At 37.9% G+C, this 12590-nt stretch overlaps 2 protein-coding genes across 4 annotated transcripts in view; one reads left to right on the forward strand and one right to left on the reverse strand.

The window, feature by feature from the left end:
- The window catches only part of dclre1a (DNA cross-link repair 1A (PSO2 homolog, S. cerevisiae)), a 25560-nt gene extending 16689 nt beyond the window's left edge, over positions 1-8871 (forward strand). Inside the window, exons 10-11 of the mRNA XM_035997392.1 lie at positions 3781-3791; positions 8848-8871. The gene's annotated coding sequence lies outside the window, so the exon portion shown is untranslated. The remainder of the gene's footprint in view (positions 1-3780; positions 3792-8847) is intronic.
- On the reverse strand, positions 592-12092 carry LOC116061482 (pleckstrin homology domain-containing family S member 1). Of its 3 annotated transcripts, none has more exons than XM_031315713.2 (16): positions 12006-12092; positions 11482-11522; positions 10968-11065; positions 10751-10869; positions 10505-10639; positions 9736-9811; positions 9522-9551; positions 8177-8227; positions 7519-7590; positions 7286-7401; positions 7077-7127; positions 6843-6968; positions 4823-4945; positions 3155-3250; positions 1941-2076; positions 592-1819 (listed from the first exon to the last, which is right to left on the reverse strand). In XM_031315713.2, the coding sequence occupies exons 2-16, from the start codon at positions 11507-11509 to the stop codon at positions 1748-1750; spliced, it is 1329 nt and encodes a 442-aa protein (XP_031171573.2). In that variant the 5' UTR covers positions 11510-11522; positions 12006-12092; the 3' UTR covers positions 592-1747. The 3 variants fall into 3 exon arrangements, with proteins under 3 accessions (XP_031171573.2, XP_035853286.1, XP_035853287.1); XM_035997393.1 differs by having other exon boundaries at positions 11981-12076; XM_035997394.1 differs by lacking the exon at positions 11482-11522 and having other exon boundaries at positions 12006-12076.
- Positions 12093-12590: the final 498 nt, after the last annotated feature.

Genomic DNA, 12590 nt, shown 5'->3' on the forward strand with positions numbered 1-12590 from the left:
AGACTACGTGGAGGAAATCCGTAAAATCAGCCCAAAGGGTGAGAAAACACACAACTGCACATAGTGTTTAAGCACAAAATCCACAAATCCTTACCTGTCATGCCTGGCCAGTCATATTTTCATATTTTAATTTTAACACAATGTCAGTGTCTTTTGTTTGTTGATTGAGACAAAGAACATTCCTTATCTTTATATTTCTTTTCCATCCAAGGAAGTTCAGGTTCTTGCCCTTGCAAGCCTTTACCCTGCTGACAGGGATACAGAATCCCCACCAACTTTTTTAAATAGATGCCCTTTAGCTCTGACTTTATGCTTCAGTAAATAATATATCAGCTGATATTCCTTGAAAAAAGAATAAGATTACGAGAGGTTTTATGAAACTGGTCTAAAATGATATTGTCAGAATGTCTTCAGATGTAACAGGACTCCTGAAATGTAAACATGAAGATAATCAAAACTTTTAAAGCTTAAAACTCAATTTAATGGCTTTTGGAAGTAAAGGAATTGGTAGTAACTGAGTTATGTTGCTTAGTAACAATTCCAATGAATTGCGTATTTTTGCTGCATAAACTCTGCATTCCTTAGTCCAAGAAAAAGGCAGCGTTTAAAGTTTATTCATATCATTTTACAAATAAAACACAGATTCAATGTCCCAGTACAACCTGTATTTGTTGCACACTTGCAAAGAATGCATTTATTTGTAATGGAGAGTATTTATAATACATCACAGCTTGATCATCACAGTTGAAGAATGGCCTTAAGAAATAAATGTCCTGAATAATTTCTTTGTTAGAACTCGTATCTGTTTAATAGCTCTATTAAAACTTGAAACATTAAGCTTGGAAAGACTGATACGATGTCATGGGAATATTAACAATGTTTTTAGAGGCCAGCTTTGTCCTTGTTCACTGTGGACATAATTTAGCATTTTTAAATATAAAAGAATGGTTTGTAGCACTTCAAGTGAACGGGTTTTGCAGATAATTTCCATTTGATGTTGTACGGGAGTGGCATTGGTCACCAGACATAATTTAAAAAAAACATCCTCCCAAGCTATAATTATTTTTTTTTATCATTTCTGCCTTTAATGGATAGGACAGCTGAGATATGAAATGGGAGAGAGATGGCTGTTGATGAACACCGTTGCTTCCTGTCATCTTGGATTAAAGTTAATTATTAAAAATAGCATTTTTACAGAAGTCTATATACAGTAACCGTGTGCATTTTGCACCATTTTATGCACTAAGTGCCTGAATTTGAATTTTATCCTGTGAGCACATTTGTTTTGGGTCCAGGAGCTTGTGGCATGAGACTGTCCTTTTTTTAGCATCATACAGGCGGTATGAGGAAATATGTCTTAGTAAAATCTCTGCCTTTTGTTTCCTTCTAGGGATGGCTTTTGAGAACAAACCTCTTATTTGCAGTAAATACAATACACAATAACATTTCATTATAAATCACGCTCTGTTAAAACTGTAAATCATTGTTCACACACCAAGTGCATTTGATCTTTTGTAAATATGTGAGTCATGGTGGATGAGATATTAAAATCATGAAATTTTTTTTTTTACTTTTACCATCACTTAAAGCTTTTCTAGACATTTAAATTGAATAAACTAGTAGAGTGACAGATCAATAGGAACTGCCCACAGCCCTGTCAAAATACTGTTGGTTGTCTAAAGTGGTCAATACATGGTACAATCCAACATGAAAAGTAACTGTTTCATCTCTAATGGTCAGTTTGCAGTCAGTCACTGCAAGGACAGTTTGATGAATGCAGAGGCTGGCATCCAGGTAGACGCAGGATGGTCACTTTCACCTGAAAAGAGAAATAATGTACCCCTCAGATGAGCTTGACTCGTCACACATTCATCGATACATGCAAATATCATTGGGCGCTGACAATGTGTTAGTGTTTTGGCATTGGCTCATAAATGTACCTCATTCTTGAGACATTTGCTGAGATAAACGTTGAAATCCTCCATGCTGCTGGCATGCAAGTCATTAATTGCCAGAATTTGGTCTCCTTTGTGAAACAGACATGCTGTCTGTGGCTGGCCTGTCCATCCAGACACACTGTGACACACGCACACACACACACACACACACACACACACACACACACACACACACACTGTTTTTTAGATTAATTATGTAGCTCTCGTGACATTTGTGATTTTAATTATTTGTATTTTATTTGTCTATCACGGTCAAATAGACATATTAACCCCCTATTTCCTCCTATTGGAACTAGCATATACTAACACTATAATCCTCAACACCTTACATTTAATGGCTGAAGCCACTGAACGTCTTTTGAAAAGCTAAACCCACATGTATTTGCAATCAGAAGATTACTGTCTGTTCTACTGCAGGTTTGACTTGCATCTTACGGCTTGTTTACACCGGAGGCGTTTCAGCCGCGCTGTTCACTCGTCCTTCTCAAACACGTCTGATGGGACAGATGCACGTCTATTTAATGAATCCAGCTGTCTTCACAGGTCACGTTTCACTTGCACTTTACCTGTTTAATAATGACCTGAAGCAGATGTTCACACTTCAAATCTATTTTCTACCGTTTTACATGTGTGACTACAGTGATTGTGTGTTGGTGACCTACACTCAATACTGGGCCTGAATGCGTCTTGTAGACAATGATAGAGGACTCAATCTGCTCTGCTGACATGTTGCCTTTACTACACAGCCTGTGTAGACATTGTGTGTTGGGCTCCATTTTTGTAGAATCAAACAAATTGCAAAGCAGTTACTAAATCTCAGTCACAGCTAAATGCTCTGAATCATCCACTACAAATGAATAGACAGCTCCTGCAGCCGAGCATTGAGTCTGACTTTTCTCAACTGCAGAAAGAGCAAATAAGGGCGTGCAGCATCGCGGCCAGCATGTCCTGATGTTAACTTTGTTTTTAAACTGTCAATTTGTGGATTGTGGGATCAGACAGTAGGGAATGTGGCAAACACATATGTGGTTTCAATGTTTACATTATTATCAATGCATACAGAAAAATAAAATTTGTGTAGAACATTTGTTAAGCATTTACAAATATCTCAATCAAAGCAGTCCAATATTTGAGGCTTTAATTTTATTTTATATACTACAATTAGTTAATGGGTCCTGTTTCATAGACAAACTTACCTTGGTTTCCCATCCACTTCTGTTAGTGTCAGGTGTTTTTTCAAATCTGCCTGCTGGACCTTAATATCTCTCTCCTCTGGGGTGATGGTGTTCAGGCTTGAAAGAAAAAGAAAAAACAACAAAAGCTTTATTTAAAGCTCCTGTACACAATATTCAGAACATTATTATAGCAGCAAACAAATATTTGATATGTAAAGATATAGTGGAATAATGGCATCCTGAGCAGAAAATAAAGCCACACTCCCTCTGTGTGTAGCCAGTCCAGCTGCAAGTGCATGCTAGTGCATTTAAGTGCATGTGAGTCCCTCACTTTGGCACCGGCATTTGACGACAATGAACGGGTTGTTGAAATTTGGCCTTTCCAGTTCACAACAACAAGCACATAGAAGCAGAAACTTGTGGTTGTTATTGCCTCCTCCATTATAGTTGCATGAGTTTCTGCATAGATAAGGACATCTAATTTTCTTTGAACAACACATTTCAAAGTCGCTTGTTTAATGTTGAGCACTGTTTATTATTATTCAACTATCATCATACAAGTGGGGCAGTGGTGGCCTAAAGGTTAGAGATGTGAGCTTGTGACCAGAAGGTCGTCGGTTCAATCCCCAGACTAACAGGATAAATCTGGGTGGGGAAAGTGAAAGAACAGCGCTTGTCCCTCCCCCATCACCACCACTGAGGTGCCCTTGAGCAAGGCCCTTAACCTCCAACCGCTCCAGTGGAGCTGCTCAGTGGCCAGCAGATCAGACTGTGGTTGTACTGGGCAGCTTCCAGGTATGAATGTGGAACTGTGTGAATGTGATCAGGGCGTTCCTGCAAAAGAGAGGCTGCCTCTCAGTGAACCTTCCCTGAATAAATAAAGGTTAAAAAAAAAAAAAAAAAAAAAAAGTGTCTGCTTGCAGAAACCACTCTAACCAGTCCAGCAACATATAAATTGCAGGTTCCAGCATTCCTCTCTAGTTACTTTTATTTGTTCTCTGTAACCATGACAAAGACAATGACTTTTTGTTTGGCATGGTCATTTACATCCGTCCTGAGAGATCCAATCACAAGTGGACAGCTCCGTCCAGGTGTAAATGTACCCAGGATATTGAGATCCGATTGCCCAGACCACTTCATCTGGGTTGCACATGACCACATTCTTATAGCCATGTGTACTAGTATGTGTCCAGGGCCGCATTGAAGGACTACCTACTCTACTGTAAGCTCACAAAATATTACAATTAAAATGTGTGAGTATAGACATTTGCCTGATGAACTCATGGCAGTGCGCCGGCAATCATTTAACGTTGGAAGCAACAAAAAGTAAACCGCAGTCAACGCCGATGAACGTGAAGGTTTATAAAATGTACTCACTCTAGACACATTTGGAGACACATGCTAATGCCAGATCTGAACAGACGTACTTAGAGCTGTCTACTTGTGATCTGAATACCAAAGATGAATGCCAGGTCTAAACAGTCTCGCAGACAGTGCCACAGTTTCAAACGAGTCCTTGTACTATTACAAGTAAAGCAAATGTTGAATGAATACTCGTGATAACCTTCTGCTTCAGTTGATCATCACACCCTACATAAAATGTCCCTATTTGTAATGTATATTATTATTACAAGAGAGGTCATAGTGCCCACTTGGTAGTTACGTTTTTAGATTCAGGGTCAATCTCACCTTTCAGTCGAGCTTTGTCTTTTCAGTGTGTGCACATCTGGTATCTCCAGCATCTCTACAGGAGAGTTGGCCCCATTGTCACTGGAGCTGCTGCTGAAATCTGACGTCAGACGTTTTTCTTCCCTGCAAAAGCAAGTAACGGCATGAGGGATTATATCATCAGATCTTGGTACATGTCTCATTTACATTCAGTCGCTGATGTATTCTTAGTTGGCATCTAACAAAAGTCCATGAGACATCTTGGAAAGACAGTGAAAATAAACCATAACACTTCATGAAGCAGGAATGGTAGTGCTTTGTGTTGACTATAGAACGGCATCTGAATATGCCCTAACTCACAGCCAGATAGTATAACAACAGATTTTGGCGCTGTATTAAAAACCTTTAATGGGGCTCCTGGATAGCTCAGTTGGTAGAGCAGGTGCGCTTATATAGAGATTCACTCCTTGATTGCAGTGGGCCTGGGTTTGACTCCAACCTGTGGCCCTTTGCTGCATGTCATTCCCCCTCTATCTCCCCTTTCATTTCTTCAGCTGTCCTGTCAAAAATAAAGGCTGAAAATGCCCAAAAAATTATCTTAAAAAAAAGAAGCCTTTAATGGACAGAAGTCCAGTTTTTTGGCAGAATATAATGACAATGAAAGAAAGGAAAAAACGGTTGACAGAGGGTCAAAGAGCATTGTACACTCCAAAAAACCAAACAAGGTTTCTCTGTTATACAAAAAGGGGACCAGATGTCTTGAGATTTATTCAAAAATAGTTTATAAAAGCAGCATGGTAGAAGCAAATCATTCTCAAATCACTGTAGAGGCGCAACAGGAATTCTAATTACGAGGCCCTTTACAAAGGAATCGTTTGACCCATATGCCAAATGTAGCAGGAAAAGTGTTCTTCAGTGTGGCAGCACAGCAGGTGGCCAGCAATCAGTGTGAAATGCAGAATTATCACACAGTTTTGTACTTTAGCAAATGGAACAGCAGGAAAGAGTATTTTCATACAGGAAATGATGGCATGAAACAGCTGGAAGAGTCACAATGTGGATGTTATTGCTGATTAACACAGGGGGGCTTGGTAAACAAGGAAGTTACATCTGATTGGCTAAAACCTGCCATCTGACAAAGTCAGATTCACACAGTGAAGTAGTTACTCAGACGTGCAGTGTGTTGTTTTACATGCTACTGCCTTAAAGTGACACAACGGTTTGAGGAAATAGGACATTATTCCCCTTCCAGATGAAAAGATGATTCATACGAATTTCTTATTACTTTAGAAAGGTTGTGTTTCTTAATAAATAAAACACACCCTTTCTAAAGTCGCTGTGCAGGCGTTTTCCAGCTACAGCATTACTTGGTCTGGTATAACCAGTGGCTTATGGTGACTAATGTTAGCTAAAGATAGACATGGTTTTATAATGTTCATCACTGAGTTGGTAACTTTATAACTCTTCCTTACTTCTAGCATTTACAATTATCCCATAATTGTCACTTGTAGCCAAAGTGGCTTCTGTGTTATCAAAAAGGTACATTATTTCACTGTGACTGCAACATGCAATGTATCTTATTAGGGATCTAAGAATAATAAACAAAGTACAGCTAACATGTAGAGGATCAGTTACATCTGACCTGTAAGTTCAGCTTATACAAGGTCTATCACCACATACACTCTTATGGCTCAGTTCTGTAAACATAACAAAGATGATCATCAGTACCATCTTCTTCCTCTTGTACAAGATAAAAAAATATGTTTCATCTTGTTAAGCACATACGTTGCCAAACAGGCTCTGAGGTGTTGACAGTTCTGTGCTTTACAGATAATGCCCTCCTTGTTGTCAGTCTAGGTGTTTGAGCCAATGAGGCCACGGTTACCACTGATGAGAGAGCTATTTTGGTATCTAGGGCACTGGCAAAACATGTTACACAAAGAGCATAGGGCACTGACACTGAAGACAAAGTGAAAAGTCAAAAATACACACACAGCCCACAAAGAAAAAACAACAACCTTGCAATCAATCTGAGATCTACCTGTCCTCAGTGTCTGTCTCCTCACTGAATGGGGGTAGTGGCGAAATCAGTGTCTTGAACCTGTCAAAGACTTCAGTTACATGCCTCATCAGGGTGCCCGTTGTAACCTCCTCAACTTCAAGGTTCCTAGAAGCATTTGGCACAATTAACAGCTTTCAACAATAATCAGCGATTATTTATCATCACTAAGAAACATCTTTGTCAGTGATCTGTCACTCTGTAAATCAAACTTACACTTCCTCAGCCACTTGTGCATTTTGTCTAACTCCCATCATCGATTCATATCTACAAATAACAAGCAAAAAAATAATATGCGTATGTTATTTGAACAAAGTAAAACTAGTGAGGATGAATTTTTGATTTTGGGCAAATTATAACTGGAAATAATGAAATGTAGGCTATCAGAACAACACACTGTTACATATACAATAATTAACACTCACACTGAGGCCGTTTTTTTGTGAAGGGTTTCCCTTTGTGATTGTCTTAAGTAGTCTCTTGGATAGTCATAGATTGGATTCACAGGTTCCGATGCACGTCTTTTGGCATGATCTTCACTCTGCCGACCAATCGGAAAGCAATATGACATACTGTGTGCAACCAAGAGTCACCTCAAATTCTCCATCACCCAAACTAACATCATTTGAATAAGATTTGTGTTTACTAATTACTGCACCTTTGGTTTTACAGTGTCGTTATCCAAAGCATTTGAGGACGGATCAGACAGGGACCGGAATTTTAACTCTGCCTAAAAAAGAAAACACATATATGTGTACAATATTCACGTGAGTAGATTATTTTTTACATTATTCTGACAGCAGAAAGTTTTCTTCATAGATGAATAAGACAATCCCATTGAAAGAACTGAATTTGAGATCTATGGGGGCATTTCACTGAATTTTTATTTTATTTTACCTGAATAACAAAACTGACATCAAGCTGCCTTAAATTTATCTGGATTGATATTTAATGAGAGTTAATCATTCTAACATTTTGTGAGTCATTCTTTATTCCTGACACTGAACTGCCGAATATACCTAAAATAACATGTTTTGCATATAACAATAACATGAGCTAGAGCACCATGGATGTCTCTAAAACGATGGATACATGTAGAGGTGGTGTTGACATTTTATATACAGATAAATAGTGAAGATACATGAATTCACATGTCTTTCCCCACGCAAAAACAAACCAACACATCAAATAGAGTCACACAAAGGAATGTGGTGATTCATTGATGTCGTCAGTCTCGGTGATTCTGAGTAAGTATCGAATAGACAAGAGGCTCGAAAGTTTCATGCAGAGCTGTAGTTGCAAAATTACGGACCAACCTTTTCAGAAGAATCAGAATTCCTATTCTTCATAAGGGGATTTGAAATAACCTGGTAAACAGGAAGAGAAGTATATTTTCAAAAGTCAAATAGATGATTGATAAGCATGTTTCATGGATGACTAATGTAACTGTACGGTGGTTGCTTGTTGCGTTCGCAAGGGACACTGATAAAATTGAGACTGAGCAAGTGTTGTGAAAAAGGAGGCAGAGGTTGATGGCAAAAAAATAAATTAATGAAGTAAATATTCAGAAATAAAAGAAGTAAAAAGCAAATTATTGGTTGATAAAACGTGTTGGCATTCATTGGAGCCGGGTGACGAGTAACACAAAAAACATGATGGAGAATTAAAGGAATAGTTCAACATTTTGTAAAATATGTCTATTTTCTTTCTTTCCAAGAGTTAGAAGAGAAGATTGATACCACTCTTTATAGTATAGTAAATATGTATCTGGAGCCAGCAGTCTGTTAGCTTAACTTAGCAAAGTCTGGAAAGGGGGACACACCTAGCCTGGCCCTAGTCAAAGTCAAAATCTGCCTTCCAGCACGTTTACTATCTCAGTTTTCCATTGTTTGCTGTTTTACAGGAAGTTATGTGTTGAAGTATTTCTTAGCCAGGAGCCGACTTATTGGAGTGTCCACTGGTTGCCTGGTAAACTAAAAAACTGAAGAAAATCGATACAGCATGGTATCGCGATATTTTCCGTGGCAATACTGGATCGATACACAAGCACCAAGTATTGATCTTTTATTATATATGTGTTGGTCAGTTTGTCTGCTTGACAATCCCATTTTGCAGCAATGAAATTGAAGTGAGATGAACAAACAGAGAAATTTATCTTTTTAGATAAAACAGGTGTTGACAAAGTTTCCTTTTGGGGACATACTTTGAAACTGGGAAAAAATTTGAAGTTGGGAAAAGGGTGATGAATTGCAATATAATCGCAGAATATTGCAATATCTTTAAAATCACAATAATATCGTATCGTGACATAAGTATCATGATGATATCGTATCGTGAGGCCTCTGGTGATTCCCACCCCTAATGGCAACTGCTGCCAGCCATGAAATAGTTCAGCACATAACCACATAACCACTTGTCGTTTTAACACGTCAGTTTTTGTACGGATTAAACAAACAAGATATAATGTTGTATTAGTGAACTTTCGAGGTGCTGATGGGTGGATTTAGTTACCTTTGGGCACAGCCAGGCTAGCTATTTCCAGTCTTAATGCTAGCTGACTGTTGGCTCCAGCTACATATAAATTGTACTTTAAATGTTGATCTATTCCTTCAATGTTTGTGGTCAAAATAGATGAGAAATGGACTTAATTATAATATTTACCTCAATTGTTGGTTGCTCATATTGCATTTCCTTTAGCAGAAAAAAAGAAAAAAAAAGATACATATAAAATATATATATATATATATATATAGTGAGTGACAGTGACATAGCTAGTAAACTAACATGATAGATACAAAAAGTGCAGTGTAGTAAGATAAGCTTGGTTTCAATAAGCTGTTACAAAACATGACAAAGAACTAAAATCTCAAAGTACCTCTGAACTCATACATCTATGTGGCCGGTTTTTCAGGGCTTCAAACAGGTCAGAGAACCAGCCGTCCACTTCTTCACTAAAAGCAAGAAGGGCATATAACTCCAAACTTCAATTCCAAAATCAACAATTTGGTGTGAGCAGAGTGGAAGGCAAAGCCATTATCAGCTGATGGAGCCACTAAATAGTAAAGCAACATCATTATTTCTTTTTGATTGTTAGAACTCCCAAAATAGTAGACCTGTAATGGGCGGGGGGGGGGGGGTTATGAGGCGCTGTGAAAGTGTCATCGAGGGCCTTGAGAGGAGGATTGGCCAACCCAGATGTGTGACCTGAGTCCTAGTTACACCATCACCAACTTTCCCTTTTCAGTCATCTGCACATTGCCATTTAACAATCTAAAACCAAACTCATTTGAAAAATGTATACTGATTTAAATGGCAGCATTTCTACTCAATACAAATAAATTAGATTTGGTTAGAACAAAATGGTGAGCGACTGAACTTTATTTTTAAAATACTTTGAAAAACTGTGATTAAAATTAATAACAGGCTTTTAATAAAAATATTAGATAAGGTTTTTGACATTCTTCATTCTCACATATCCCTAAATGTATCTACTTATTTGTTGTTGTAGATGTCTTTTTAAAAAGACATTCTATCTTGAGTGTGGCAGGTCAGGAGTTTTTACAGTACAGTGTAGTAATATGCATAGGCGTTGGTAAATAAGCTATAAAGCATATCGCCTGTAAAGAACAGGTCAGATGACTGACCTGTTCTCCCCAATGAGGAAGTAGTCCCGGTTAGCTGCCTTGATGTAGAGCACACAGGATGGGGAGCACTTGAAGCTCTTCTTGACCCAGTCCCATCTCTGGTGGTTTTGAGGGCTCACATACAACAGTGAGATTCTGACAGAGGGACACAAATGAAACAGATGCTACAGGGGATCTGCACTCAAAATACATTAAATGACTTATTTATGAATGAATTAGCATTGAATGTGCTTTGTGAGAACATACTGCGATAAGTCTATCCCTCCAAGTGGCTTGTCCCTTTCTTCTAGACTCCTGAAGTACGTCAGCTGGTGTTCTTGTTCACTGACTTTGTACAGCACAAAATACCGCTTCTTCCATGCCTTCTGCAGGAGAAACATGACAAAATAAATAAGGAAATGTAATTTAAAACAACAACACATAAAGAGCTGCAATTAATTGCATCCATTCTGCCAATTCTCACCTCCGTCTTCAACATTCTTTGGGGAGGAGACTTGAACAGATATCCAGATCTTATTTCCGTCGTAACTGCAACTGGTTTGTAAAACACTGCATTTCCCCCTGAGGGGAAAACAAAAGCCTATTGTTGTTGTGATCAATTTGCTTAAATCTCATCTTTGTTTACAGAAATCTTCAACTTTATTTTCCTGTAGGTGCTATCTGGAAAAAAACAGCAAAGGATTTATAGAGGAGAATGCACAAGAAACAGTATGAAGAACGGAAAATAACTATTCGTAATAATATTCATTACAAAAGCAGTTTAAAAAAACATCAACTAAGTGACTAAAAGTCCCCCAAACTATTGAAGAGTGTGTAAACATTGGTACATTCCACATTTTCTTGTCAAATAAATCTATTGTGATTTGACAAGATCAGCTGTAAAACAGATTTTCTGTAAGCAGCACCCAAAATGCCAGTAAGTAACTACAAACACATAAATCAAACCATAAAGCAGATTTCCAGATGTGATACGCTACCTGTGTTGTTCTTCTGGTTCTTATACATTGTGACACAACACCTAAACAGAAATAACACAGGAATGTATCTTTGTCTTTGTCACCTCAAAACAGCATTAAAAGAAACTATACAATGTAGGGTTTAAAAATAGCCTCACGCCTTTGTGAAAGCAGAGCATGAAATAGAGCTCCATTCACAAAACAGAAGCCACGTTAAGGTAAAGGTGTATAAGACAGGACAGAAGTGCAGTTTTGAAATCCATCTCCCTGCCAGTGTGTAGTGTGTTTAAAAATAAATACATTGTGTTCAATGGGAATTTTTTTTTATTTTGTTACCCATACATTTGAAAATAATACATTTTAAAGCTGTAATTGCAATTCATCATCCTCTTCATACCATGCACTTTAACACTCAAAGACAGAACCAAACGTGTTTGCAAGTGGACACATATTATTATTTTGTATCACATCACAAAGCAATACAATAGGAAAAACAAATAATTCTAACACTATGACTCACTAAATGCACACCACGATGTTCTTACCTGCGGAGCACCTGTTCAGAGTCTGCTCTTCTCACTCTCTTACAATAAGTGTTGCTTCATAAGGAAGCTGGATGATTTTCTGCACCTGACAAACAGAAACAAGATTTTCATACTGGAAAACTGGAGTTTCTGGTTCTTGCTTCAATGGCTTTTAAGGTCTACCTGCTGTGTTGTAGCTGCATAATTATATACAGTGAAATGTCTGTGGGAAAGAGATTTGTGACAAGACAAAAGAAAAGATTGATGATTAAATAAGTTACATAAGTGCTCATACATGCTAAATAGGGACGATTAAAGTTAAGCGGTACCAATATGTTGATAGCAAGCCAATATTCAGAAGTTAGACCTATGCTTCATTAGAAGTAGTAGGGGGATTAGTAGGTGCAGGCTAGTTAAAAGAGACGCAATGTTCCTGATTGATATTTTTGGAGGTTAACGTCAGACGATTAAATTATGTACTGATTTTTACTATATACTATACTTATGTACTATATTTTTCAGCTGAGTCACAGTCGTATACATCGCATAATCTAAGATGACAAGCATATTGTGTCTCTCTAAAGTGGCTGTTTTGAAATTGTCTTG

This window comes from Sander lucioperca, chromosome 22 (assembly GCF_008315115.2).
Source record: "Sander lucioperca isolate FBNREF2018 chromosome 22, SLUC_FBN_1.2, whole genome shotgun sequence".
NCBI classification, from domain to species: Eukaryota; Metazoa; Chordata; class Actinopteri; order Perciformes; family Percidae; genus Sander; species Sander lucioperca.